Source organism: Corylus avellana, chromosome 5 (genome assembly GCF_965113065.1).
Source record: "Corylus avellana chromosome 5, dhCorAvel1.hap1.2, whole genome shotgun sequence".
Classification (NCBI taxonomy): domain Eukaryota; kingdom Viridiplantae; phylum Streptophyta; class Magnoliopsida; order Fagales; family Betulaceae; genus Corylus; species Corylus avellana.
Window position 1 is genome coordinate 1,825,992 of NC_142494.1, and position 26,953 is coordinate 1,852,944.

General features: G+C 35.3%; 4 protein-coding genes across 4 annotated transcripts; all 4 read right to left on the minus strand.

Annotated features, from left to right (window-relative positions):
• Positions 1 to 940: 940 nt before the first annotated feature.
• On the minus strand, positions 941 to 5,927 carry LOC132182995 (protein disulfide isomerase-like 2-3). The gene is made up of 9 exons (XM_059596380.2): positions 5,701 to 5,927; positions 4,438 to 4,596; positions 3,981 to 4,094; positions 2,659 to 2,816; positions 2,418 to 2,517; positions 1,888 to 2,064; positions 1,654 to 1,799; positions 1,349 to 1,495; positions 941 to 1,267 (listed from the first exon to the last, which is right to left on the minus strand). Exons 1-9 carry the CDS (start codon positions 5,845 to 5,847, stop codon positions 1,093 to 1,095), a joined length of 1,323 nt encoding a protein of 440 aa, XP_059452363.2. The 5' UTR covers positions 5,848 to 5,927; the 3' UTR covers positions 941 to 1,092.
• A 5,390-nt stretch (positions 5,928 to 11,317) lies between these two features.
• LOC132183290 (triacylglycerol lipase 2) lies at positions 11,318 to 13,954 on the minus strand. The gene is made up of 9 exons (XM_059596693.2): positions 13,618 to 13,954; positions 13,407 to 13,517; positions 13,171 to 13,311; positions 12,722 to 12,832; positions 12,488 to 12,631; positions 12,369 to 12,409; positions 12,188 to 12,267; positions 11,996 to 12,091; positions 11,318 to 11,901 (listed from the first exon to the last, which is right to left on the minus strand). The coding sequence occupies exons 1-9, from the start codon at positions 13,846 to 13,848 to the stop codon at positions 11,582 to 11,584; spliced, it is 1,275 nt and encodes a 424-aa protein (XP_059452676.2). The 5' UTR covers positions 13,849 to 13,954; the 3' UTR covers positions 11,318 to 11,581.
• Positions 13,955 to 14,924: 970 nt separating this feature from the next.
• Positions 14,925 to 19,092, minus strand: LOC148585203 (triacylglycerol lipase-like protein). The gene is given in 6 exon segments (XM_088516898.1): positions 14,925 to 15,159; positions 15,161 to 15,368; positions 17,116 to 17,225; positions 17,718 to 17,782; positions 18,587 to 18,659; positions 18,839 to 19,092. Coding segments are annotated over 6 exon segments (618 nt in total). The 5' UTR covers positions 18,959 to 19,092; the 3' UTR covers positions 14,925 to 15,117.
• A 5,122-nt stretch (positions 19,093 to 24,214) lies between these two features.
• LOC132182021 (ethylene-responsive transcription factor 3) lies at positions 24,215 to 25,383 on the minus strand. The gene has a single exon (XM_059595233.2). The coding sequence runs from the start codon at positions 25,167 to 25,169 to the stop codon at positions 24,510 to 24,512; it is 660 nt and encodes a 219-aa protein (XP_059451216.1). The 5' UTR covers positions 25,170 to 25,383; the 3' UTR covers positions 24,215 to 24,509.
• Between the last annotated feature and the right edge of the window lie 1,570 nt (positions 25,384 to 26,953).

A 26,953-nucleotide genomic window follows, 5' to 3' on the forward strand; every position in this document is an offset into this window, starting at 1 on the left:
CTCAACTTCTCCTAAAGAAAGAAAGGGAAATCCTTTTTCTAAAACATAAGTTGTAATCTCATTGGAGTCCGTTTTATTGGAAAGTGCTTTCGAAGCTATGTATAACTTTTAGTGCCTGCATATAAGATATGTCATTGATAGGAGCACAAATCTTCTGCACAATATATCTTTTTACACCCTTGTGAACTCTCAGGGCAATAAAATGTGAATTATCATGTAATCACTAAAAGTGTGAACATGTGATAGTTTATAGGACATTTACCAACTTTGCAAACCAACTTTGCAAACCAACTTTGCGAGTCTGTAAATTGATGATAGTAAAAGTTATATTATCCTAAACATTTTTCTTGTGAGATTAAGGTAGTTTTACCGTTTGGCAATTTTTGGGCCTTGATATGGTATATAGCATTACTTTACTTAATGAGTAATGCTATATGCTACATCCTTATCATACCTCTATTTCATAGGACTGATGTAGCAATGTCCATTCATTCTTGAAAAGATAAAAAAGTTGATACACTATTAAGGGTGAAAAGATAGTAAAATCGGCTAACTGCCTCTACTAACTACTTTTCAAAAGGATAAAAGAAGAAGAAGAAGAAAAAAAAAAAAACAATATCATTTCTACAGTAATAGTCTACAACATATGACGTCATTTCTATATATATAGCGGTTTTTTCAAACCTTAAAACCGCTAACCACACCGTCCTAGGCGGTTAGTGATTTTTTCTAACCACCTTCAAAAACAATTAAGCAGTTAGACAGTTAGCGATTAAGATAGTTAGCAGTGCCTGCTATTTCAGTCCTAGACACTATCACATCAACCCTGTGGAATTGAGGTGTAATATTTAGCACTAGTCTTGCTTAAAATTAACAATTGAGGTGTAATATTTAGCACTAGTCTTACTTAAAATTAAGTCTCAGACCTGAACAACAAGGAAGAAAGAACTAGAGAATATTCCTCATAAGGACCACTTTCACTATAGTGAAGTCATTAAAATAGAACGTACAAGAAATACATTGCTTGTAGCATCAAAATCGTTTCTAGCCTGAAATCTCATTCTCTTTCTCTATTATTCTGCTTCAAGTTGATCACAACTCATCCTTGCTTGCAGCATCTTCCCCCATGAGTTCTTCAAGTGAGAATTCATCCTCTTCAATGATCTCTCCATCTTTACCATCCCACGGTTCCGTCTTTACAATCACGGGAGCGGCATCCAGAGGCAAATTGCCCTTCCCTCCACGCCCAGCTTCCTTCACAAACTCTCTGAGAAACCAAATAACATATGTTCATCTCTCTGTCCATAATCTATATTGGTATTTAAGATAGCGCAGAGACAGAACTTACATAATATGTTCAAGCTCAAATGCGCTCTTAAGTGGGGCATATGCACCTTTCTTCACATTCAATGCTACCAAAGCAGGATACCCATACCCACCTACACCTACACGATTCTCGAGATCTGGCTGCTTACCAGCAGCTGCCCAGACATAGCTGTAACATGCATGAAAAAATAATTTCTGTTATGATATCTGCAACAATTAATCCCAAGAAGTTTCTCAAAACATCTGAGGTGTTTGCATAAATTGTTTGATGCAAGAACGAAATTTGATATCCAATAGAAAAACCTTAACAACCAAACTTAGATTAACCTGTATGGACTCCTTCTGAACTTCTCTGCAACTGATAATAACTGCTGAAGGTAATTGTTCCTCCCTTCCGCCTTGGAATCTAAAATGTCAGGGAGGAAAGCAACAAAACAGATGGCAGCCGAACTGCATTTCTCTTCCAAGACATCCTAAACAGAAAACTTGCATAAAGTTAATGCATTGCCCTTGGAAATGATTCCATAATTAGAAGGTTTAGCAGTAAAGCAAAGGGCTAACCGGGCCAGTCAGCTCAGTCACTTCAGGAGGTGCAACATTTGTTTCCAGCTGCTCTAGAGCAAATGATTCAATGGCCGAGGCAGTTCTTGCACCCTCATAGGGGATTGGGCTATCTTTGTCAGCACCAAATACTAAGATGGTGGGAAACCCTTGAACATTGAACCTGCTCATTAGAGACTGGTAAAGCCAACATGTCAGAAGCATGCGATTTAAGAAACCAAATCATGCATCCAAGAGATTATACTTTATGAAGGTTATATTGCTGCAGTCCATCTACAAAGATGTAGTGAGATATTACTTCAAAAGGCACATTAACCCATTAAGTGGAAGAGTTTACCTCTGTGGCACAATATCTACACAATTCTTTAACAACCTTTACCATTCACCCTAAACTAAACGCTACACCAAGGAAAAACAGAGGCTAGCAAACTACTTCTCTGCACCTAGAGGAAAATGTTAATAAATGAAATTTAAAAGCCAAATTCGCATGATTTCTTGCACCACATCACTTTCTAAAATTTCGGGCTCACCTTTTCTGCATCACAGTCAACATGACCTAGCTTCACCTTCCCCTTTAAGTTATGAGCAGCCTTCTTCCACTCAGGAGCCAATTTTTTACAATGTCCACACCTTTTAAAGAAGAAAATAGGACAAGAATCATCACTAAAACTACAAATCTGAAAGTAATTTACATACTACCAGTTGTGTTATATGCTCAAAACGTGCTATGACAGAGACCATAAATCTAACTTAGCTCACAAAACCGCTTACCAAGGCGCAAAGAACTCCACAATCCAGAGTTCTTTACTTTTAAGCACCAATTCATCGAAATTGTGGGAATTCAAATCTACAGAAGCACTAGGTTCAGATTTTTCATTTGATCCTCCAGTTGCTTTTCCACTTAATCGTTCCTTTAGAAGTGCCTTTACCTGTAAAACCATGCACTTAGAACATCAACATGTAATGCAAGTATGCAATTTCTAAGTTCGTGCATCACACACAGTTGAGTGTGATAGATGATCCACCGAGAATAGAGACATTGCACATGATCAACCAAACATACAATATAATCTACAGTTCATGCAACCATCCAACTAGCCTAGACTGTCACCAATGAGAGCAATTCAAGGTTTTTGTTAAACGGATTAGCAAATAACGAATATATATAATCAACATATCACCCACATGCACATTTGTTGTGCACACAAACAAATCTACAATGAACTTTGAATTATATGGAAGATGAAAACCTGCCAATCATGATTCAAATATCCAACCCAATAAGCAAAGTTGAACCCCTTTTGCGTACATAGTAGATATCATTACCTCCTGCCTGTTTAGCATATTTCTCTCGTCATGTAAATCCTTTTTTAATGAGTTCTTCATACCTTGTAAATTGATAACATTTACCTAATGACAACCATTCTTGTACTTAAACACAACTATTTTCCAGGATCGGTACAAAGGCAACTAGTACATGATATCTAAAATAAATTGAAACTAGCAGCACGGGAGAAGTGGTAAGTATAAGTATCTCATCAGCAGAACTTTTTTCTTTTTGGTTATTAATCTGAAATAAGAAAAAAGAAAAAAGAAAAAAAGAACAGTGAATTGAGTAGTTATTTCAAGGAAGACAATAGGTAAAGTACTATGTTCTGTGAACAAACTGTTTGGCCTTTTTGGGAGAAAGGCATCAAGCCCCCATCACCAAAATCATAGTAAGGGCACATCTAATATGAGACACAACATTATGTGGGTGCTTTAAACCAAGCAAGTTTTTCATCAGAGTAACGGTAGAATCAATGCAGCACCACATTGCTATGCAGCCCATTAATTTCAGCCACCGTTTGTAACTTCACAAATGTGAACAATCATTGTCTTCTTTGGCCTCAAAACAAGCCATCTCATATTCAATTTGTCACCTTTTCAATTAGAGTATGCAACTAGCCAAAATGTAACCCTTTTATCAATTACTGATAACATCATCTCGCTACACACCTGTCCAACCCAGAGAAAGAATGTACACCAAAGAAACAAGGAAAATCTATAGAATTATTTATCAATTTACAGTAAGAGTTAAAATCACAACAAACCTGTTGAAGTGCAAATTCTGCAATGGGTTTGACGTCTCTAGCTCCTTGGTAATCTACTGGAGGCTTTCCAGGTGCAAAAACCTTTATGGTAGGAAATCCTCTAATCCCATATTCCTACAGAACAACCAAACACCCCAGCCCCAGAAATTCTGGTTAATCTTGAGTCAGCAACAGAATGTTATAAATCACAATAACACTTCACACCAAGCGCTTAATATCTTACAATAAAACATACCCACCTCTTCTTTAACTTTTGAGAAAATGCACATGATTATTAACAAGTAAAAGTCTCAAATACAACATACATTCCATCTCTCCACATACATATTACACAACTAGTTTTTCTTACATGTAGTATAATCTACTTTTCAAGTCAAGTAATTTGCCATCAAAACTATTATTCACTCCAATTCTGCAGTTCTCATAACAAATTATAATTGAGGAAAGAATTTCAAACCTGAGCAAGGGACTGGTGTGCATCGGCATCGAGCGCAGCCACAGTGGCGACACCTTTCAAGACAGTAGCTGCCTTCTCCCATATTGGCGTTAGAGCCTGGCAGTGGCCACACCATGGCGCAAAGAACTCAACCAGTACAACTCCATTCGAGTTCAGAACCTGCCATAGGCAATACGGACTTGACATAAGAGTCCGATCAATGCTAGAATTCATCCTCATTTTCAGATAATATTGTAAATTTCAACTATAATACATAATCTAAATTAAAAGTATCAGAAATTTTACAAAAGCATTCAACAATAATTATGGTACTTTGCCTACAGAAAGAAGATAAATCAAAGAAAAGATTTCATTCGCATTACATACCCCAACCACATGCCCCTAATGGTCATTGAATGATAGACTATTTGGTCCAGTAAGTTGGGAAATTCTAGTATATATAGGATCATACTAGAATTTCGTTATATCACAAACAAACAAACTGCCTCAAAACCTTCATCAAAATGACAGTTTTGGGACAGAGTGTGCTTGCTAACAATACAATTTGTTTGGAAACAAGCTAAAGACATCACTTAAAAATGCATAACAAAAATAGTTATCATGATTTCCTTGTTCTTTTTTCCCCTTCTAGCTAGCTATGTGTTTTCTCTACTTTGCTTTTAATGATATTCGATCACTTATTTATAAAAAAAAATAAAAAAACCATAACGCAAATGTAATTCGAACTCTTTAAGTCTCCTAATGTTTGTTTAGTAAGCAAAAGCTAACTAATTGAAGTGTTTTTCAAATAGCAGAAATGTAACAACAACAACAACAAAATTATAGAGACCCATTAATAGGAAACGACATGGAACACATGAATGAACACAACATGATCAATTTCCATACAAACCCATAAGCAAAATGAACAAATACATTTATGCGTACGCATGGCTCCTCAAATAGAATCCAAAACCCCCCCAAAAATACTGTTTCTCAACCAAATTTGTGATCAGATTACATTCACTAATGAAACATCGGTACACAATTGCTACACAAATTAAGAAAATAGTAATTTCACTATTGCATTCTAAAAATTCAGATCTAAAGTATGAACCATGCGAATCCAAATTAAGTGTCACCCCAACACATCACAAACAAAGCAGAAACGGCGTCGTATTCCCATATTCGAGAAATGTGAGAATTAGATAGTGATCAAGCGCTATAAAATGGTAAAAACTACAAAAACACTACAAAAATAGAACATTTTCAAAGGAATTAAACCTTGGACTTGAAGTTGGAGGGGTTTAGCTGAAGCACTGGTGTGGACGCCCCGTACAGTGCGTCACAGCGATCGAATTTGAATCCGAAGAAGAAGCATAACAAGAAGACTGGTAGAGCTGTTGTGAGCAACGCCCTGTAATTTCTCATTCTCTCTTTGTCTCTCTCTTTCTTTCTCTCTCTCTCTCTCTCTCTCTCTCTGTGAATTGGATTCAGAGCTGAAAGCTCGCAATGCATAGAAGAAAAACCCTCCCCCTGCCCCTCCCCCCTGTGGGAGAGCTACGTGTGTGGACCAATCGGAGACTTACACGTCATCTCCTCATTTTAGGTCCTAGGAGGTGACGTGGAGCTTTCGTGTTTCTCAGCTTTGGTTGGTACACGTGAGGGAGGGGAAATGATTGGGCAAAAGCCCTATTTTTAATTGGTCCAATGTCCACAAGGATGCCACGTGTTAACTAGGTAGTTTCATGTAATACGTGGCATTTCCTCTTTTTTATTGAGAAATGCTAAAGGCCCAACTTTTACCTTCTTCTTTTTTTCTAAAAAAACCAAAATGGAAAATGGAAAAAATGTCTAAAGCAAACCCTATCTATTTTTTGCCTTTCTTTTATTTAGTATTTTTAAAAAAATACTAAATGGTATTTTTCTTCATAATAATGACATTTTCTTAAAAAAAAAATGACATTATTATGAAAAAAAAATACCATTTTTCATTTTTTTTAAAAATACCAAATAAAAGAAAGACAAAAAATAGATAGGGTTGCTTCAAACATTTTTTCTATTTTTTATCTTATTTTATTTTTAAAAAATAAATAAGGCAAAAGTTGGATTTTTGTTGGGCAAAAAAGTTGGGTCCCTATCATTCTTCTTTTTTATTGGGGACTCATACAAAGACTCACAACTCTATTTATATATTATATAATGATAAGTGTTCTCGTGGCCTTAATGAATATTATTTTTTAAAAAAAAATTATTATTATTTCTCTTACTCAATTTTTAGAAAATAATATCAACCTAAGATTAGGAAAACACCTACCATTTTTTATATATAAGTAATTATAAATATGCTTCTTCTTCTTCTTTTTAATGAACGATATCTCTTTATTGATATAACAATCAAATGGGACAAAAGAGTAATTCTATAAGTCTCTCTTATGTCACTCCAATAATGATGTGACTCTTAAAATCATTATTTGATCAACCACAAGCCCAATGATAATTTTAAGAACCACATCATTTTTAAAAGTACACAAGAGTGACATAAAAGAGACTTGTAGCATTACTTGGGGCAAAATGCTACATCACTACAATGCCAAAAATACAATTTGGAATCTCCAACCCAAATACAATTTGGAATATCACGGTCCTCATCAATTTCAAATTTACAGCAAATTTCAGTGAATCACGTTTCTAGCTGTTACCCGGTCATTGATTCTCAGGTTTTTTCATTTCCGCTACAAATGCGTTTTCAAACGTAATCTCCTTTACTATCTCTACCAGAGTGACAATTCTTCTATATATTGACTAAAAACTCTTCGACATCGGTAAATGATTTACTTCTAGAAAAGAATCAGAAGAAAATAAAAGACAGACCAAATACCCAATACCGTTACTTTTAAGGATTCGTATAAACAAAACTTTAGAAAATGACTATACCTTTACCCCATAGATTGCTATTGAAATCAAATCTAGAGACAAGACAAACAAACCCAAAAAAACAAAACACAAAGAAAAAAATAAAATAAAATTGAGAAAACAAAACAAAAACAAAACCCACATAACATAAAACATCAACGGACGGCAAGGCGGGAGGTGGTGAGTGGAAAGGCGCATGTCATACTGGGTTTGGCGTAGAAAAGTAGATCTATTTTCAAAAAGTTTCGAGCTGAGAATCTTGACAAATCTGGCGAGAGACACAATAAAGAGGGTAGAAAAAATGTTGTCAAATAAAATGTCTTGCCACAAAAAATGAAAAGACTGTTAGAGAATATATTTCCTACATTGAAAGGAAATATATTAAATTGATATTGAATTTTATTTACCTTGTATAAGAGTGATAGTAATCAAATTTGTTTATCATACTTATCTATTTCAATTCTCCAGTAAATATGAGCATTTATATTGTAATATCAATCAAGTAATAGGAGCATAATGTAGTTCTTTATGCTTTATCTATGAACGTAGATCATAGACCGAACCACGTAAAAATTTTTGTGTCTATTTTATTATTCCGCAATTTATTTCATTCTCTATTTCATTATGAATTTCTTCGAAGACTCAAATGTCTTGGCAAATAGAGGATTGTGTCTTCGTCGCACGTCCAATTGCTTGGTACTAGAGTTATCTTCTTTTGTTGCAATAATGTATATTTGGTTTTTCTTTTTGTATTTAGTTTACGGTGTTTATGGTTTTTGTATTTAGTTTCTTTTTGTAATTTTGTGTGTTATGTATTAAATTTGCGGCTTTGGCAACTTAAGATTTCTTACAAAGAATTTATGACAAAAACCTCCGGCATAGCTTGAGTTATAAGCTAGTAACTCGTAAGCAATTTCTATGACTTCCAAACACACACACACACACACATATATATATATAGCACTTTTTTAACCTTTCTTTAGAAAAGAACAATACTTTTGAAACCTGAAAGTTATCTAAAGCTTCATTCTTCCGTTTATGCTTTGCCCATCATCATACAAAGGATATATGTATCCAAATTGCATATCTTTCTAACAAACTGATGCCGTAACGTTTCCAAGCTAATTAAGGCTGAAAAAAGGGCTCTAAAAGCAAGACAAAGGCAAGGCCAATCAGTTTTCTCATTCATTTGTGGGAAAAAAACAAAAAACAAACAAACAAAACAAGACGAAAAGCAAGCTTCACGACATAAGCAAGGCTCCAGGTATTCCATGTGAGGCTCCCAGTTGTTAACTCCCTCATCTGAGAAGAAACATATAAAGCAATGCTTGCCAACTCTATGAGAAACTTGAGATCCGACTAAGCAGAAAAGGCTATGAGAATGGAGAAGCTCATCAAATATGTCAGAAAGTTGAAGAAATTGGTTTGGTCTTCTAGCAGAAGCAATGATCAAGAAAATTCAGCTTCACCTCGTTGCACCGTTTACTGTGAGGAGCTGTTCTTGAAGTCTGCAGGGGAAAAGGGCCCGTGCAGGAATCAGAATGGCATGGATCCCTTCATCCTTGCTCATATTGCAGCCCAGAATCACTTCAGTCTTAGGCCAAACATGTATATTTGAGAAAGATTTGAGGGACCAGTTGATGTTGCTGATATATATGTCTCATGTCACCTGCCTCCGACTCCTTGTAAGTTTAAGAATAGAATGTTTGGTAAAGAACAGAGGTTTTGTGGTCCTTCTAACTAGCTGTTGCTGTTTGTTAACATAAGGCATTTTTAGGGTGTGTACAAAACCCAAAGCCAACAAAACTCATTGTTGCTTGTCAGAAAAATAAACTGCATAGCAAATTAAAACATTATTACCTCACTTGTATTGTAGTAATTGGTTGTTCCACATGATCCTCTAATAGTTTTCTTTATCCTAGCATTGGAGAAAGAAAACTATTATCCCTACTTAAACTTTTGGTACAAGTGATGATCTAACATAGTATGCCCGATTCTACAATTTAGCACTTATTTCAGTTAAATATTCTACTTGTTGGAGACTCACTTTTAAAAAAGAGTTTAAGTCAACACACGAGGAAGATTGATAGAATTAAATGATTAAATTTACATTTCTTATCAACTTAAGCTTTTAAGATAAATCGTGATTTAATATCGCGGTTTACTTCTTATTTCCAATTTATTCATTCAATAATGAAAGCCAAGGGATACCATTCTCACTGCTGAGTTTGGCGAAGGGAAAATCATCTGCAATTATATAATCATCTGCAATTATATATATATATATATATATACCACTTACATATCTTTTAAGATCAGTTGCTTCTTGTCTTACAAGTTCAGTGGTGGCATCTGAAGCATGTTCAACCTACCAAAAGTGTCTTTTAGTTGTTTACTCACAGGGACAAATTCACGAGACCCAACCAGTACAGATTCTGTAAGATAAAAACAATTTTTTTTTTTTTTTTCTGAGCTAAAAAACAAAAGAAGTGTTCATTTGTTACCTCGACAACAAATAAATCAGCAGCAGCTTTTGCAAGCAGCGAGGGTATCTGACCCAAATAAGCCATTGGGCTTAGCAAAGCAGCTGATCTTGACATATTCATTAGCTTGGCTTGTGAAAAGGCAGCTAAAACAAGGATTAGGAAAACAAAGAAGAAAGTCTCTCAAGGAAATGGCCAACATAGTGCTGCCCATTCTGCAAGGTTTAGTGAGAACCCCAATGCAATAATTTTACACTTCCGTAGCTATTTATAGTAGACAGTACCTACGTTTCATGTACAATGAAGGCTAAAGCCTTCTCCTAGATACTCGAGTGTGAAATGAAATTATTTTGTGTATTATCCTTCTAGCATTGCTGCTAATTCTTTACATGATTTGTAAATTCGACACAAAATTAGTAAATTAGGTTTGAGGGGTCTGACATATTTAATTAAATAGTGTTAATTTATATAGTTTCGTACTCATGTCTCGACATGACTTAAACCCAACACACAAACACGAATTGTCACCTCTACCTCCAAGATAACCATCTAACATTAGATAGGAAAATCTCCATCCATGTCGGATGTTCCTGGTTTGATGCCCTGGCCTCCCTTCATAATTGGTTAACTTTCAAGATTCACAAGAGCGCTAACTTTCGCACTTACAATTTAGCAAAATGTGAGGCTTTATCCGGTTTATTTTCCCTTATTTCCCTTAATAGTGGGAAAGATACTTTTTCTTTTCTCTTTATTCTCATTTATTAGGAAAAAAAAAACTATGTGTACGTATGTATATAGATTTAGTTAATCATTAATTACACAATTCTTTTTTTCCATGTATAAAATGATCCCTCAAGATTGATTGCTTATAAGAAAAATGACTTCTCAAGTAGATAAGTTTTTGAGCTTACTACTTCCACTACGTATCAATCCAAATAAATTACTTCCATTACGTAACAACTAACTTATCCATAAAAGTTATTTTTCCCTATTTAACATCATTTTGCTGTATAAAAGTTATTGTTTAAATAGAAGAGATAAAAAAGTTTTGATCACTTCTTGGGATAAGCAAAACATAACAAATTAATCTATGTCGTCAAAAAAATTGACAGAATACGTTAATGTCCCAAATGGAAGGGAAGGAAGAGGGAAAATCACCCATGAACTTGGGAAATGGTTCCTCTGAACATATATAAGGGTGGTGTGGTCAAACCATCCTCATGACCATTATGGATGGTTTGGCCACCCTCAAATGGCCAAAGACAAATGAGGGAGTGGTTCGGCTGCTCCTTCTGGACCGGTTTGATTGATATTGATGTGGCATATTAATGGATTCTGTCAACTTTTTTAATGACATTGACTAATTTGTTCTTATGTGCTTATCCCATTGACTAATTAATCACTTTTTAAAACTCGATGAGCTATTTGTCAAAACCTCAAAATACAAGGACATTTGAGAATGCATTTACCCAAAATAGAAAAACTATTTTTACAAACCAGAGTATGATTTTTCACTAAAGAAACAAATTTTGATCGAGCTATACAATCAAAATGTAAAATTGCTTGCCAATAACACTATGAAACGAGCATATTAACACCTTTTATTTTTCGAAGAATGTTACATGCACTCCCAAGTACACACTTCTTGACATGGTAGTGAAAATAACTATTGAATTTTGGATAAATCACCATTGGATCCAAGATTCAATGGCGATTTTCACTGCTATGTCAAAAAGTACATGTAGCACATCTCAAATGTAATATCCTCATTGAAGCCTAAAGAAAGCCATGAGAGGATCATACACAACTTGCTTAGCATTTTCTCCCATGACATAGTCTGCATGAGCATAATCACCTCTGTACTGAACTACAAGCCTCTCTCCATCGTGATCTTTGAGGCTGCCCAGCAAGAGCTTCACATCTTTGACATCAGAAAGAGCATCTGCCCCTCCATAGCTGAGGAAGAGAGGAAAGTCATTTGGAATGCTTGTCATGTTGTACAATGGAGGAGTGGGCTGCCCATAGTGTCTCCTGTTCTCATCCTCATTATTGTAATCATACATAGCTATATCTCCTCCTCTGATCACTGTAAAAAATAAAATACCCATCTCGATTCAGAAACCATATTTTGATCTACTTAGCTTTATAGTTGAAATCATGGTATACATAGGAGCACTTACTCTGAGCCAGATGGATCATGTTCTTTGTAGCCGTTGACTGAGGTTCATGGTCTAGAAAAACATCTATTACGGAAGAGTTCAAGCAGCAATTCTGGCCTATACATAATTATAACATGATTTTTAAGCCACTAATAGAAGACGAACTTTTCCAGGTGTGAGTGCTAAGTAGCAAATTAGGGAAACGTATATTACCAGTGAAAGAAGTTAACAAGTTGGTGCAGTCAACATCTGGCTGGTTGCAGATATCCTCAAGAAGTTTAATTACAGCCTCCCTGTTCGATTAGGGAAAGAATTAAACCAACATGAGTTCTTTTTCACCAAAATCGATTGGCACCACCACAGAAAAGATCAGAAACAAGGGTTGCTTGCTTACCCGATTGGATTAAATTCATCAACACCCAACCAGTATAAGGCCTGTTATAAGAAAACAAATGAATTGTCAAATTGTTCAATTCAATTGGATAGTTCAAATAGGATGGTGTCAGCATTTACCTCCCCAACAAAGTTGTCAGCAGCATTTCTTGCAATTGGAGAGGGCATCTGACCCATATAAGCAATTGGGCTAAGTAAGGCAGCTGATCTCAACATGTTCACCAGCTGGTCTTTCGAAAAGGCAGCCAGAGCAATCAATGTTCCCTGTGAAATATATCTTGAAACTTAGTATTTTGCCTGTAGGTTAAAAGGAATCCCAGAACAAAATGAAGTTGTGGAATGCATGAAACTCACAAGTGAATGCCCAACATAGTGCACTTTCTGTCCTGCTTGATCATGCACATACTGGACTGTAGCTGGAAGATCATAGGCTACCAATTCATCCCATGTCCAATTCCAATAAGCCTGAATAGCATATTAAAGTACTTTATAGAGAATGTCAAATGCCATGCCAATAAAGATAATCTGTTGTTAAAAAATATAATTGATTGATTAAAATCAAATTTTCGTATTAGCTTAAATTTTTTTTGAGATAATGGTGATTTAAAACAGTATCAAAACAACAGTATTTAACCCTATCTCCATAAATTAACTGTCATTTCAATTAAATATTTCACATATTGAGCCTCATTTGTTGAAGATGCATTTTAGAATAGCAATTAAATGTTTAAATTTACCATTTTTTACGGCTAAATTTTTTAGAGAATCGATGAATTAACACGTGGAGTAGAGAGAGAAATAACCGGATCATTGGGACTTAGTGATGCATGCCCACGGCTATATTTGGTTCCACGGGTGTTAGCAAGCCACACATCAAACCCATTATCAGCCAGGAGGAAAGCCAAAGATTGGTCTGGAGATAATAGCAGCCATGTTATCCCATCCTGCCACCACACCATAACTTGTTATATATAACAAGAACATAATTCTATCAATGAATCTTGTGAGGAAACCGACCATTCAAGGAACAATTACCAACCATCAAGAGGCCATGCTGCAACAAAACTGGCGGCCTCTGTCCTGGAGTCTTCCCTGACCGCCCCTCTGGAATTCTCTGCATACTGAGAATATAACCATCTTCTGTTGTTACCTGAAACCAATCAAAACCCCCCATTACACTGTATCTCTTGGTGGTTTTTTCACAAACTCAATATCTGGTTTATGAAAACCAATAAATGCAGGCATACTACCGTATGTTCTTCACAAACATAGCCTTCACTTTGCACCATCGCTTTACAAATACCATCACTGGCCACTGGTGCCACTGCAGACATACCACCCTGAGCTTTGACTGAAAGTAAGCTTGTTCTAGTACCAACTGCTGACCCACAAAACAGAATAACTAGTATTATTGAAGCCACGGTGTTGGCCATCTTCATATGATTTGATTCCCTGTATAACCATTTTGAAAGTCCTAGCATTTTTTTATAGTTGCAGAGAACCAGATAAAAACAGAACTTGTATTCACATGAACAGCGCTTAATCTGCTTTGTCAACAGATTTGTAAAAGTGGTTTGAACAAGGCATCTTTGTGGGTCCAACCCAATTCCTATTATCAAAGAATAAAACTCTAAATCTAGCTTGGATTTCGTTACTGCCACGATTCTATAGTTTTAAGCGAAATGCCTCCAGGTTGCTTTCCAACATGAGGGTGATCAGACCAATGAGGCAAATCAGTAAAGCCAAAACATGAGTGACAGCTTCCTTTTGTCTCCTCAGTAAGAATTTGAAACGTGCTTCCAACATAGGCTTAGAAATCTAAGCGTCACCTTCTTTCTATACGTGACAAAGCAGATTCTGCATAAACACAAGAATCATGAATTTATGGCAGACCCCACAGAGTGATGTTCCTAATGGACTTCTTCCGCACCTGAGAATGAATAAATGACAACTATATCCTTTGATCATGAAGGAACCAACTTCTACGTCAAAAAAGACGTCAAAGTGATCATGAAGGAACCAACTTCTATGTTAAAAAAGATGTCAAAGTTTTCTTCTTGCAACCAAGACAAAGAAGTATGAACCAACTTCTATATGTTAAAAATGATGTCAAAGTTTTCTTCCTGCAACCAAGACAACAAGTATGTTGCCTGCAATGTTAGCTGTACCAATTGTTCTTCACAACTTGTAGCAATTTAGGTTACATTTGGTACGCGGAATGGTAATTCCATTAAAATAAATAAATAACTTTTATTAAGAATAGAGGAATGTGGAATAAAATACTGTCAGTGTTAGAATACATGATAAAGATCTAATACTTAGAATAGTCATTCCCATTGTCCATGAGAACAGCTATTCCAAGACTGTTTCACATTCTTCTATTTTCAATAAAATTATTCATTTTATTAATGGAATAATCATTCCGTGTACCAACCTTAACCTTAGTTTTCACTCTTAAAACCTTTTTGTGGCTGAGCAACCCAAAGAGGCCATAAAATGGAGGTGTATTTCAACAACTTTCTAAGTACAAAGGTTTTCCCCAACCAGGATAAGCAGAGAAAACGAAGAAACCGTTTGTATCATATCTTGAGTACTCGACACATGAAGGCCCAAAAGAAAAGGCAGCCAGAGGGAAGAAGAAACTGATAAATTTTATTTCCTTCTGATATATTCCAGTACAAAAATAAACCTTAATGGTATAAAACTATATTGATAATTTTTCCCATTGCAAGTTATCAACAAGTGCGCTACTAATGATTTGCTCCAGAAGTATGTGTGGTAGGAGTATCCTCAAATCATCTTTTCAGGAGTTTTGGCAGCACTTTCTGGCATTCTAGACCTTCTTAGTTGTCTTTTAAGGAACTGGAATTGCAAACCTCTAGGTTTTATCCGCCCAAGCAATTGCCACCCTCTAGGCTTTATCTGTCCTAGCAATTTCATCTGCTCCTTTCTGAACTTCCTGTTCGCATACCATGTTCCACCTCGCCAGCCCAAGCCATACCTGCAATTCAGAAAAAAGGTGGAAATATGAGAATCTAATAAAGCCATTCAAACTGTTAAAAAGTAGAGTTTTTCTTCAGTCGAAGTGTGAGGAAGCAAATAATTTTAAAAATAAAAAATAAAAAAATAAAAAAAGGCCTCAATCTGTTTTAACCAACTCTGAGATATTTCATTCTTTTATTTAAAGAAGTGCTTTTCTAAATTTACTACATTTAACTCAATTAGAATTTCACAGATCAAACCAGAAATAGAACAGGAGTCCAACAATCCAACTTGGAAATCACCCATGGAGAGGTGAGACAATGATGCATGATCTGCTATACATGTTTTTTCTTTTCAACAAGTCGACTCGACAAAACAAGACAAGTATCATTACTAGTTGGTTTCGACTAATCATTATCCAGTAATCTTTATCGAAAGTGACATCTTTAATGAGACTTCGCCTATCATATCGATTTTCTCACCTCATTCCCTCTGGCTTTCCTCGCATCAGATAACTGCTTTCTACTTGTACTACATGCATTAATACAGTCATTGCAAATCACAAAACCATCCAACACAACTTTCCCTCACCCTGTCTTCAAGTAGTGATGGCTTTGACTCAACAGTGATGCAATAATTTGCATTTTCTTTTTGGATTTGTCACTTGCCCATCTTATACCTTTACTTTGGCCAAGCTCACTCTCTCGACATTTTTTCTAACGCAAACCTCTATTAAAGAACATATACCTGAGACAGTTAATCTGAATGCATGTTCAACTGTATTGGACAATCTGAAAGGGCTGAAAAAATTATCCAACATCAGTTACACGCAGAAAAGTAGTTCCTCACGACCCACATTGGTCTTGCATGTCTTGAATCTGGTTTTGCTCATCTAGCATGCCACTTCTCATTATCAACATCCTCACAGAGGTGTATCCTTTCTTCTTTATCCTACAGGTGAACTAAGGATAACCATGGAAACTTTTCAATGACAAATAAGGGATGCTAGTTTGTCGCTGTTCTCATTAGGACTGCATCAACAAAGATCCTATATGGCAAACACCAAGTCTCTTCAATATGCTCTACCCTAGAAGTCTAGAACTGTGCACCAAGTCAAGCAAACGCATCCTGTAAGCAACTTCTTCTGTATAATAAAATTAAAAAGAGAACCTTTTTAGCCTACTTTTCACATCCTAGGAATAGACCTCCCATTATAAAGAACAACATATGAACCCAAACAATTAGACCACCGACAACCAAAAATTTAAGTCTTCTGCCTAGAAGTCCATAATAATATTCTGTAATTAATCCCTATTGTTATTTCTATGTTTCATCATACTGATGCATCTAAATGCCCCAAACATATTGCACTAGGTGCAAAATTAAGCCAGATGTAAGTGCCAATTATACCAAAGACTGCTCAAAATCCTAAATCCTGAAGCAAAATTAACTTTCGTTTAGAAGAATGCCTCTATCACTAGTGAATGACATACAATTTCTACTCCATCAAAGATGCAATGGTACCCATGTGAAAAAGTATCACTTTCAATTAGCATTTCGCATGGGACGTATACAACCATCTTGATCCTCTTGTATTCAAATAGCTTATGAAATTCATAACCATAAATGATTTCCTTAATTGTAGCACACACAAAAATACTAACAAAAAATAACCAGAAAGACCTGAATCCCTGAATAGACAACTTTATATTTCAAGAAAATCAAGTAATAGTAATTGTTGTTGAAGTGAACATTTAGGAACAAACCCAACAATTAAAGCGGTTCCAGCAGTGGCAAAACAAGCAGGAGCACTGATACTTCCCAAACCAGCAATCTTTCTAATTTCTGAATGGTCGAGATTGTAATTATTATTCATCTGCCATAAACAAAAAAAAGTACATTCAGATGTAACAAACAAAACAAAATAAAAAGGAGGGGAGGGAAGGGGAAGAGAAACACAGTTTTCCCAACCCCTGCCTGCAAGCAAAGCAATTCCAAAATGCAATAAAGACAGCCCTGACGAGGGGGAAGAGGGCATGTTCGCATAAGGCATATGACAAGTGATACCATCCACCTGCTTCAGTTTCTTGATAAAAGGACAACAATGAGAATAAAGTTGCACAACATTCAGTACAATGCCAAGTATGACTACGAAAGGTAGCTAGCTAAGATCAACCCAGTAGAAACCTTTTTTTCTCTTTTGCACGAGTGTGGGCCAGGGAGGGGGTGTGGGGTTGTTGAGAGGTTGCAATCAAAACTTTCTAGATAGGAAACTATATTTTCTCATTCATTGGAACAGCATATGATCCATAAGTGAAGAACAAAAACATGATTCAACAACTATCGACTATTATGCAACAATACTCACAGCTTTTTCAATGGTTTCAAGCCTTTGATCAACTTTTGTTTGATGATAGTGACGTAAAGAATATCCTGCACCATCAGATAGAGCTGTTGATTAGACATTCGTCCAAAGACTTCATTGAAGGAGTCACTATGAATACTTAAGCAACTGCCCACTAAATTGATATAAGATATCCAAAAGTTATCAACTTGGACTCAATTGACATACTGTGTGTGAAGTCCATGATATAAGCGCCTTATCTATTTGTCATTACACCTCCCGGAGAATAACCAAGTATATGTTGACTTGGTAAACTGTTTTCAATCTCATGTACATCTCCAGACTTGCCACAAGAGGTTTTATAAGGATTAGGCTTTAACCCCATCCCATCAAAAAGCCATCAGTCAAGAAAATCAAATATCTACAGAAATCAAGAACAGAAATGGTCTGGATATGCCACACAAATCTTGAGAAGATGTGGTCAGTGAAGGGGTATGGAGGAGACACTACAATCCCACAAAGTACTAAATCTTAGTTCAGAGCTATATTTCAAAGTTTAGGTTTTCTCTTCATAAACCTTTACCATGTTCAATAACATATTCTTCCTCACCAACCTCGATGCTTCTCTACATCCTTTTGCATGAAATAAATTTTTCATTCGTAAGTAATACAATATATCAAATACAATTCATTAAGGTTTGCACTTCAACTTTTAGTTTGGAATTGGCTCACAATGGCACTGGGATGCATTGCAAATCCATATCAGTGGCACTCAATTTTGTTCCTAAAATTTAATGAAAATCACTAACAAACAACCTAATATAAATCTCGAAAGGCAAACAAAAGAGAAGACAATTGAAGAACAAATAATTATGAATTCAAGCATAACTCACCGACCCATGCTGTAGCAACCGATGCTATAGAAGTTCCAATTGTAAATACCACCCTGTGCTTCTCAAATATGTCCTAAAACATCAAAATCCAACCAAGAAAAGAAAACGAGTTTAAAAAGAAAAACCCTACAAAACCCCTAAAAGACAATTATAAAAACCAAACAATCAGAATCAGACAAAACGCATGAAAAAAAACTGACATCCATTAACCCAAACTCAATATAGAATCCAGAGAACGAAAAAATAAAGTACCTTGGTTGAAAAAAAGGTGTCCTGAACAGCGGCCCATGAATTCAAGGCCTTCCTTTTCAACCGGGGAGCTGTCACTAGATTTCCCAAAATTGAGGTCCCTGAGCTCCTTAATCGCTGCATAGTGCATTCTAATCAAGATCCACTTGAGTTCTGATCCTACGAAATTTCCCGGTTCAGGCAAAATATTCCAGGGAAACAAACGCGAAGTTTCTGGGAGGGAAAAAGTGTTCTTTTTGTTTTCTTGGCGTTAACATGTATCCGAATTATTATCACTTTTATTTTTATTTTGAGTGAATGCCCGATTACTAAGGTGTTAAATACTTAATAAAATGGCAGATAGGGTAAAAACTTGTGAACAATTTGGACCGTCCATCATAAATCTGGGCTTGGAATTTGGTTGCAATTATTTATTTATTTATTATTATTTTTTTAGAAAAACATAACGTTTCATTCAATAATACCACGAGCATAAAACTCTTACATTACAGAGCAAAGTTCTAAAGTAACCATAACATAAAGCTACAAGATTACCAGGTTTAGTACAAGATTCGAGACCAATCCGTTAACCCATAACTAAAATCAGATTTAATACTAGATCTGTGACAGACAGACTCAACCAAATGCATGGATAGCAATTATTTCTCGACCCCGAGAGCGGAAAGACTCTCATTCCAAAACTCTTCCTCTTCAACCCGGGAGCCAAGATAATGATCACATCCACAAGGTTGTAGTTAGGTTATGCTTGATTCTTTAGTAAAAAAATTCTACTTATTTAGTTAGTGACTTATTTGTTAATAATGTAATCTTATATATATATAATTTACGTCAAAACAAACTAGGCTTAAATCATGCAATTCATGCGCTAATTCCTATTTCGAGGAAAAATGCTCGGGGTACCACCACTTTTAATTTTCTTTTTTTTATATAAATTAATGTGACAGTTCATTTCCTAAATCATACAACTCATTTGCTAATTCCTACTTCAAGAAAAAATGCTCAGGGTACTGCCACTTTTAATTTTTTTTCTTATAAATTAACGTGATAGTTGATTTTTTATATATTGTTTATTTTATGCTATTTGTTTGCAACCATTCAATTGGTTCGAAAAATATTTGTTGACATTTAGCTCTTATGGAAAATTTTCAAATATTTTTTATATTTTCATATAAATTGAAAAGCTACAAAGAAAAGAAATATAAGACGAAGAGAAATTGTGGATGAAAATAGTATGTCAGAATAAAAACCTTTGGGAGTAGGTTGAGATTCAATGCAATTATATTACTTATAATTTGAGTAAACAATTGTAAGAGGGATTCATGGCTCAAGCAAGTGTTCAAAAAGCTCAAGACCTTCTCGAACAAGTAGGTCCCATAAGGAGCCATATCATAATTGCCTGCTAAGGAGTGTTTAGGGTGAAGAAAAATTATTTATGCAAATGAAAAATGTAAATTATTTTACGCCTTGTAAATATTATTTTCTTTGGTTAACTAAAATATTTACCTATTGACCAATATTTTAAGGGTTAAATACTAAATACCCCTTCTGGGGTTTCACAACTTTATTTTTTTTTTTTTAGGGTTTGATTTTTATCACATGAGGTCTCTGTGGTTTTGATAATAGACCAAATTAGTCATTCTGTCAGTTGACCGTTAGTTGACTTAACGGAATTCCATGTGGACCAATCAAATGTTGACACGTGGCACCTATTTAATTTTTTTAATTTTTTTTTTAAAAAAAAAAAAAAACCAAAAAGAAAAGGAAAAATGGCCAAAGGGGTGGCTCGAATGGCCAAGAGCCACCCCCAAATTTTTTTCCTTTTCTTTTTGTTTTTTTTTTTAAAAAAAAAATACATTTTTTAAAAAAAAATTTTAAAAATAAGTAGGTGCCATGTGTCAACACTTGATTGGTCCACGTGGAATTTCTTTAAGTCAACTAACGGTCAACTGACATAATGACTAATTTGGTCTATTATCAAAACCACAGGGACCTCCTGTGATAAAAATCAAACCCTAAAGAAAAAAAAATAAAGTTGTAAAACTCCGGAGAATATTTAGTATTTAACCCTATATTTTAAACAAACAAAGCCTAAGTGTCTGGCTGCCCATAAAAATAAAAAATAAAATAAAATAACCCAAAATGGACTAGAGCTCAAATTTTACAGGCTCATGGGCCCCCACAAGTAATTCAGCCGAACTAGCAAAATTACTTGTTTAGACTTTAGAACATGTTTGAAATTGTGTTTAAAAAATAAAATTTTTAAATCAAAAACAATTTTTGGCAAAAGTTCTTTTTAAAAATATTTGCCTAAAATGTGTTTTGACCATTACATGTGAAATTTTTAACGAACATGCTAATTTTTGTTGAACATATTTTTTTAAGTATTAAAACTATCATACACAATTTTAAATAGACTTTTAACCTTAATGGCAGGGCGGTTGAAGGATTAGATTGAGCTGAACTTTTTCGACATGATTGAAGGTGGGTTGAAAGGTTCAAAGTTTGATAAGGCTACTAACCTCTCGTTCGGTAAACACACAGAGGTGTTTGGTAAACACATAGTTGGTTAGTGAGAAACCAATCACTAGAGAGGCTAAAGCACTAAATGAGGGTCACACCTTTGTTTATATATATATACGGTAAGAGAGATAATGTTATTTAATAGAAATATCACATTCTATTCATTTTTTCAAGGACATGGGAAATGCCTTCACAACCTTATATTAATATTTTTTTTTAAAAAAAATATATTCATATAATTAAATAGTGACATATATAAAGATGTGAAAGAATATTCCTAATTCCTGTGTGTATAATGAAATGCAAACCGAAAGCAATATAAGAGAGCAAATTAGCCCCAATATTTGTGAAGGAATCACCACCCACACTTCCTTCTCCTTTAAGGAAAAAATAAGTTTATATGTGATAACAAGCATCATCAACCATGGTTGAGGAAACTAATTTTTTGTTCAAAGATGAAGAAAATTATTTTATTTTTTTGTTCATTATAAGTAGTTTTATCGAGAGTACATTTGGCCCCGTAATTTCGTAGGTCAAAATGCGTGTTTTTTAAACAAAATCACAAAAACTAATTCATTAAAAAGTGCGTTTGGAAAAAGTGATGATATACAAACATTTAAAAAAAAAAAAAAAAAAAAAAAAAAAATTCAAGGTTTTCACACGGTGCCGATGGACAAGGAAGTGTGTTTTCTAAAAAAACACACGATTTTACATACTAAACCACAATTGTAAAAGTTGAACTGCAACTTTACCAAACGTTTTTAAAAAGTGCATTTTTATTAACTATATTTTGACAAAGTCACTTTTTAAAACCGCACGTTTTGAAACCAATAAACCAAATTGACACCAACAGAAGATGGAAAAAGAAAATTGTTAACTAACTAACAACCTTAACACACCATTTAGCAGGTTAAAACCACACCATTTTCATCTTGGTGTGGAGAAGTAGGAGTAGATTACAAGAATACATGAGATGATGATTAGTTTGATGAAAAATTTGTCAAAAGTTTTTCAAATATATTTGTCATGATTTCTTCTTACACTTGTTCACATGTCCGGGTTCCCTCTAAAGAACAAAAATGATTGAAACCTCGGCATCCCATGCAACAAAAATTAAGGACGAGCCCTTATTTGAGTGAGTTAACCCACATTTGCTCATTTTCTTAATTTTTTTTAGGTGGTGTTTTTAATTTTTATTTTATTCATATTAAAAAAAAAAAAAATGTTCTTACAGAACATAAAAGTACGACTCGCAATTTTTTATATAGTTTCATAAACTCAACACGAAATTAACGAGTTTGTATTTAACTAAATGAGTCGGGTTAGAGTTGCTCTATATAGTTTTATGCTAATGTCTCGACACAACCCAACCTCCAACGCTCGACGTTTAAAACTAACAAATTTTTGATCGGATACAAACCCAACACAAAAATAATAGGTTAAGATTAAAGGGTCTTGACCATATATAATATATAATCATATTTTGACACGATCCAAACATGTCAAATGAAAGTCAATTGTAATCCTTACATAAAAGTAAAAGTAATTTTAAGGTTTTTTTTTTTTTTTTTTTTTTTTGGTTAAAAGAAGAGAAGAAAGAAGTGACAAACCTATTGTTCCCAAAGGCTGATTTATTTCGTGTGCAGTAGAAAGTGATGACAGAAATAACGCCACTCGTGCCTTGAGGTACTTGATTGTGGTGCAATGGAAGAGCATCATGTAGATGGAGTGAATGTAATGAATATGTTCATGGGCTTCTTAATTACCACAAAAATTCACATAGCTCTTGGATCACAAAAATAGATAAAAAGGTATGCAACTATAAGGATCAGATTTTCCTCCATCCAAATAATTTTTCAAAAAATGTTTAACTACATTTACCACTTCTAATCACATCATCCTTTTTTTTTTTTTTTTTGTAATGTCTTTCTATGCTATTTGTGAAGAGTATTTTTGTCATTTTGTTGCAACTTCATCGGTAGATTTACTTTCACTTTCATGTCACATTAGAATACTTTTTCAAACAAAAATCACCCTCTAAAAGAAAATTAACAAGAGGAGCCCATTGCTAGTTAAAGTATGGTAACTAGTAAATGTTGTTTCCCCCCAAATGCATGTGAGAACTCAAATCTAGTCAAAAGCATACAATTTTTACATCCATTATTTTTAATAAATAATGTGATTCATGGTTCTAGAAATGCACATGAGAATCAATAAAGTTTAATAGATTGGTTTAGAAGAAATTAGTCCAAAACTTTATTCTGCTTAAGAGAATCCAAGGAATGTGGCAAATGCCAAATGGGCAGAAAGCACAAGAAAATACCCATTGCTTTTTTCTTTTCTTTTTTTTGTTTTCTTCTTCTTCTTCATTAGAGGGAGGGTAGCTGAGAAAGCCTGAAAACATGCAAATGCATATGCCAATGAGCACATGGCTTTGCTTTTTTTCTTAGGGGTGGGGGGAACTGACACATGCATAGTGCTGGAGATTGGAGGGAGAGAAAGCTAGGGAAGGGTGCACAGCTGCACTGCCTTGGGCTCTGGGTGGGATACTATGCTTACCCATAAGTGTACAAGAATCTGCATCACATGCGCAATAAATGGTCCTTATCAAAAAAAACCCTATCAACCCGTCTCCCTAAAAAATCACCAATCTTCCTCCTCCACCTTCCCCACTTCTTCCATTACCACCACCGCTGTTCTCATCCACATAATTAAAATAAATTAAAAATAAATCCCATCAACTCCTATTCTAGCACCATTATAGTCATTTCACAAATTAAAAAATGAAATTATTATTATTAATTTTAATCATAGAGTTTTTGTACACGGAAAAGAAAGAAAGAGAGAGAGAGAGATGCGTGATGAAAATCAGATCAAGAGCATCCATTGCTTTGTGATACGATCTAATTATCTTCAACAATACAGAGGTACAAAGATTCATAGCCCAGGAAAGTTGAAGAAACCCCAGATCGCAGAGCAACCCAAATTACAACTATTCTTACATAATAATCTAACAAGGTAGGATTTTAGAATTTGAAAAAAAAAAAAAAAAAAAAAAAAAAGAACAAAATCCCAATTATCGATTTTTTTTTTCTCGAGAAAATAAGGTACAACAAAAAAAACGTTGATCGAAATCGAAAAAGTGACCGTTGATTCAGAGACACAGAGCCGTGGCACGAAGATCGCAATCATCGCCGTCCATCGGAGGCGGGAGGTTGAGATCGAAAGGCAGGAATTTCCTCCGAAACGACGAGGTGAGCACGCAGTCGTTGTCATTGTTGTCGTCCACGACCGAAGACGAGGAGTCGCAGTCGCTGCGGCAGTCATCGGGCGCGGCCGGGCCCGGATGCGCGGGCGGCACTGGTGCAACCTTCACCCTCGGGGGGGCCACCACCGCAACCCTGGGCCCACTGAACGACTCCACCGTGCTGCTCATACTACTCGTCGTCGGCCTCGCCGCGTGTCGCTGAACCGGACCGTTCAACCTCCCCGAACCAGCCGAAACGCCCGAAACCCTCCCCTCGTCCCTGACCCGAAAATCGGCGATTTGAGCGCCTGTCACCGGGAAATTGATCTTCGCCTTGGGCCCCCGCAGCGACAACGCCGCGGTGTCGTAAGCCCGGGCCGCGTCCTCCGCTGAGTCGAACGTGCCGAGCCAGACCCGGGTTTTCTTCCACGGATCTCGGATCTCAGCCGCGTATCGGCCCCACGGCCTCTTCCGCACGCCTCTGAATTTAACATCCTTAGATTTAACCTCATGACCGAACGTTGTTTTCCCTGCGGTCGCTGGATCTACGGTCCGCCCACGCCGCATGGGTGTCACAGCCGAGGTAGCGCGTGTGGGGGGAGAGAGAGAAATAGAGCTCTTGGACCTCCGTAGATTAATCTCAGAAGAGGTTGTTCTTCATCTTCTGTGTCTTTCTTTCTTTCTTTTTTTTCTTTTTCTTTTTTTTTTTTTTTTTTTTTTTCTGTTTTGTTTTTTGGTGGGATTCTCTGAATTTCTCTGGGTCTCTCTGTCTTGCGCTTCGTTGCTTCGGATGGGTTTGCCTTTTTTATTCGTAGAGTCGTGGGAATAAAAAGACGGGAATGCCCATGGGTTTCGTACTTGTGAGGTGTGTCTGATGAGGTGGGATTTGGTGATTTGCATGTCCCTGTTTTCTTTTGGTTAAATGCTAGTCCGGTGATATGGAGTATTACGCTAAACGAGTCACATGGGTACGGGTGGCATTTAACTATTTGGTGCAATAAGTTTTATCTTCTTTTTTTAACTTATAAATCACATTTTTACGTCATAATTATCTTCCAATAATAATGCAATTATCCCAAACAACGGTTAAATAAGTCATTGTTAAAATTATATATGTGTATATTTGATCGACTGAGATTGTCATGTATGCATTGTGAAAATAATTGTGTGATATAAATATGTTGCTAGCATTGCATGACTCAACCTATAATCAAAGATCAATGTTTATACATTATACTTTTATCTTATTTTATTAATATGTCTTTGTTGATCAACTTTGATCTTTTAAAAAATGAAAATAAGGGTTGTTCGCCCATTAAAGCAATATGTGAGCTGGGTTCAGAATGTCATGAGATAGTTTGGTCCATATCTGATGTGGCCGCACCGAACGGTACGTACAGTGAAGATTGGTTGAAGATAATGTTATCCGACCTTCATGACCAACCTTCTTAGATAGTATGTTTTCATTCCTTTGTGTAGCCCGTTGAAATTCATGCTTAAGAATCCCTTCACCTCGACATGATTGACCTCTTTTACCCCAGACATTCAACTATCATTAAGAACTTTTCATGTAGACAGAGTATTCACAAGGGGTATTGCTGAACATGTTGGCCTCCTTCTAATGAATCTAATGTGAAGCGAAAAAATTGTGGTATATAGTAGAGAAATGTTACAGTGCAAAAAAAAAAAAAAAACTAATTTTTGTCCATAAAAGTCTTAGATAGCACTAGGTCATAGGCCCCATCCCTAGTTATTGTGGTTTCACACACTAATTGGGCATGTGGCCTTTTGCTACCTATAACTTTTTAAGAGCAAAAAATAGTCTTTTTATTGTAGTATAGCATGTCTCTATATAGTATTTCTCATAATCATTAAGTGTTTAAAAGAAAAAACAACTGCTTAGGGATTTCTATTATGGACAAAGTTTTATTCCAAATTAGATCGGATAAAATTATTTAAATTAGGTTTATTAAATTTATGTGTCTAAAATCATGTAATTTTTATATGCATTTTTATTGAGAATGAGAATATAACATGCATTTTGAACACTTGAAATATTTATATATTTTTTTAAAAAAATAGTTGATCGATATTACATTTGGACATTGGTGTTATTTATTAAATAAAAAAAAATATTATTTTATTAGAAAGAACTTTATGACATTCTTTTCTCTTCCTTTAGAGTCCGGAAATTAAATTCACACAATTATGGTCCTATTTGCTAACGAGGTTCCAAAACTAAAATGCATTTTGTAACAATTCTATTAACCAACAATTTAAAATACAAAACATTTTTCAAATGTGTATCCCATTAAAAGGAGTAATGCTAGGAATCATCATGACTATTAACG

Bases quoted from the DNA above. Each gene is read 5' to 3' on its own strand.
- LOC132183290 (XM_059596693.2), bottom strand. From the start codon at position 13,848: ATGCTAGGACTTTCAAAATGGTTATACAGGGAATCAAATCATATGAAG. The intron at 12,632-12,721 runs GTGAGTTTCATG...TATATTTCACAG, and splicing joins ACTATGTTGGGCATTCACTT to GGAACATTGATTGCTCTGGC. The intron at 12,268-12,368 runs GTAAGCAAGCAA...CTAATCGAACAG, and splicing joins GATGAATTTAATCCAATCGG to GGAGGCTGTAATTAAACTTC.
- LOC132182995 (XM_059596380.2), bottom strand. From the start codon at position 5,847: ATGAGAAATTACAGGGCGTTGCTCACAACAGCTCTACCAGTCTTCTTG. The intron at 4,597-5,700 runs GTTTAATTCCTT...TGCCTATGGCAG, and splicing joins CCTCCAACTTCAAGTCCAAG to GTTCTGAACTCGAATGGAGT. The intron at 1,496-1,653 runs GTTAATCTAAGT...TGCATGTTACAG, and splicing joins TTCAGAAGGAGTCCATACAG to CTATGTCTGGGCAGCTGCTG.
- LOC132182021 (XM_059595233.2), bottom strand. From the start codon at position 25,169: ATGCGGCGTGGGCGGACCGTAGATCCAGCGACCGCAGGGAAAACAACG.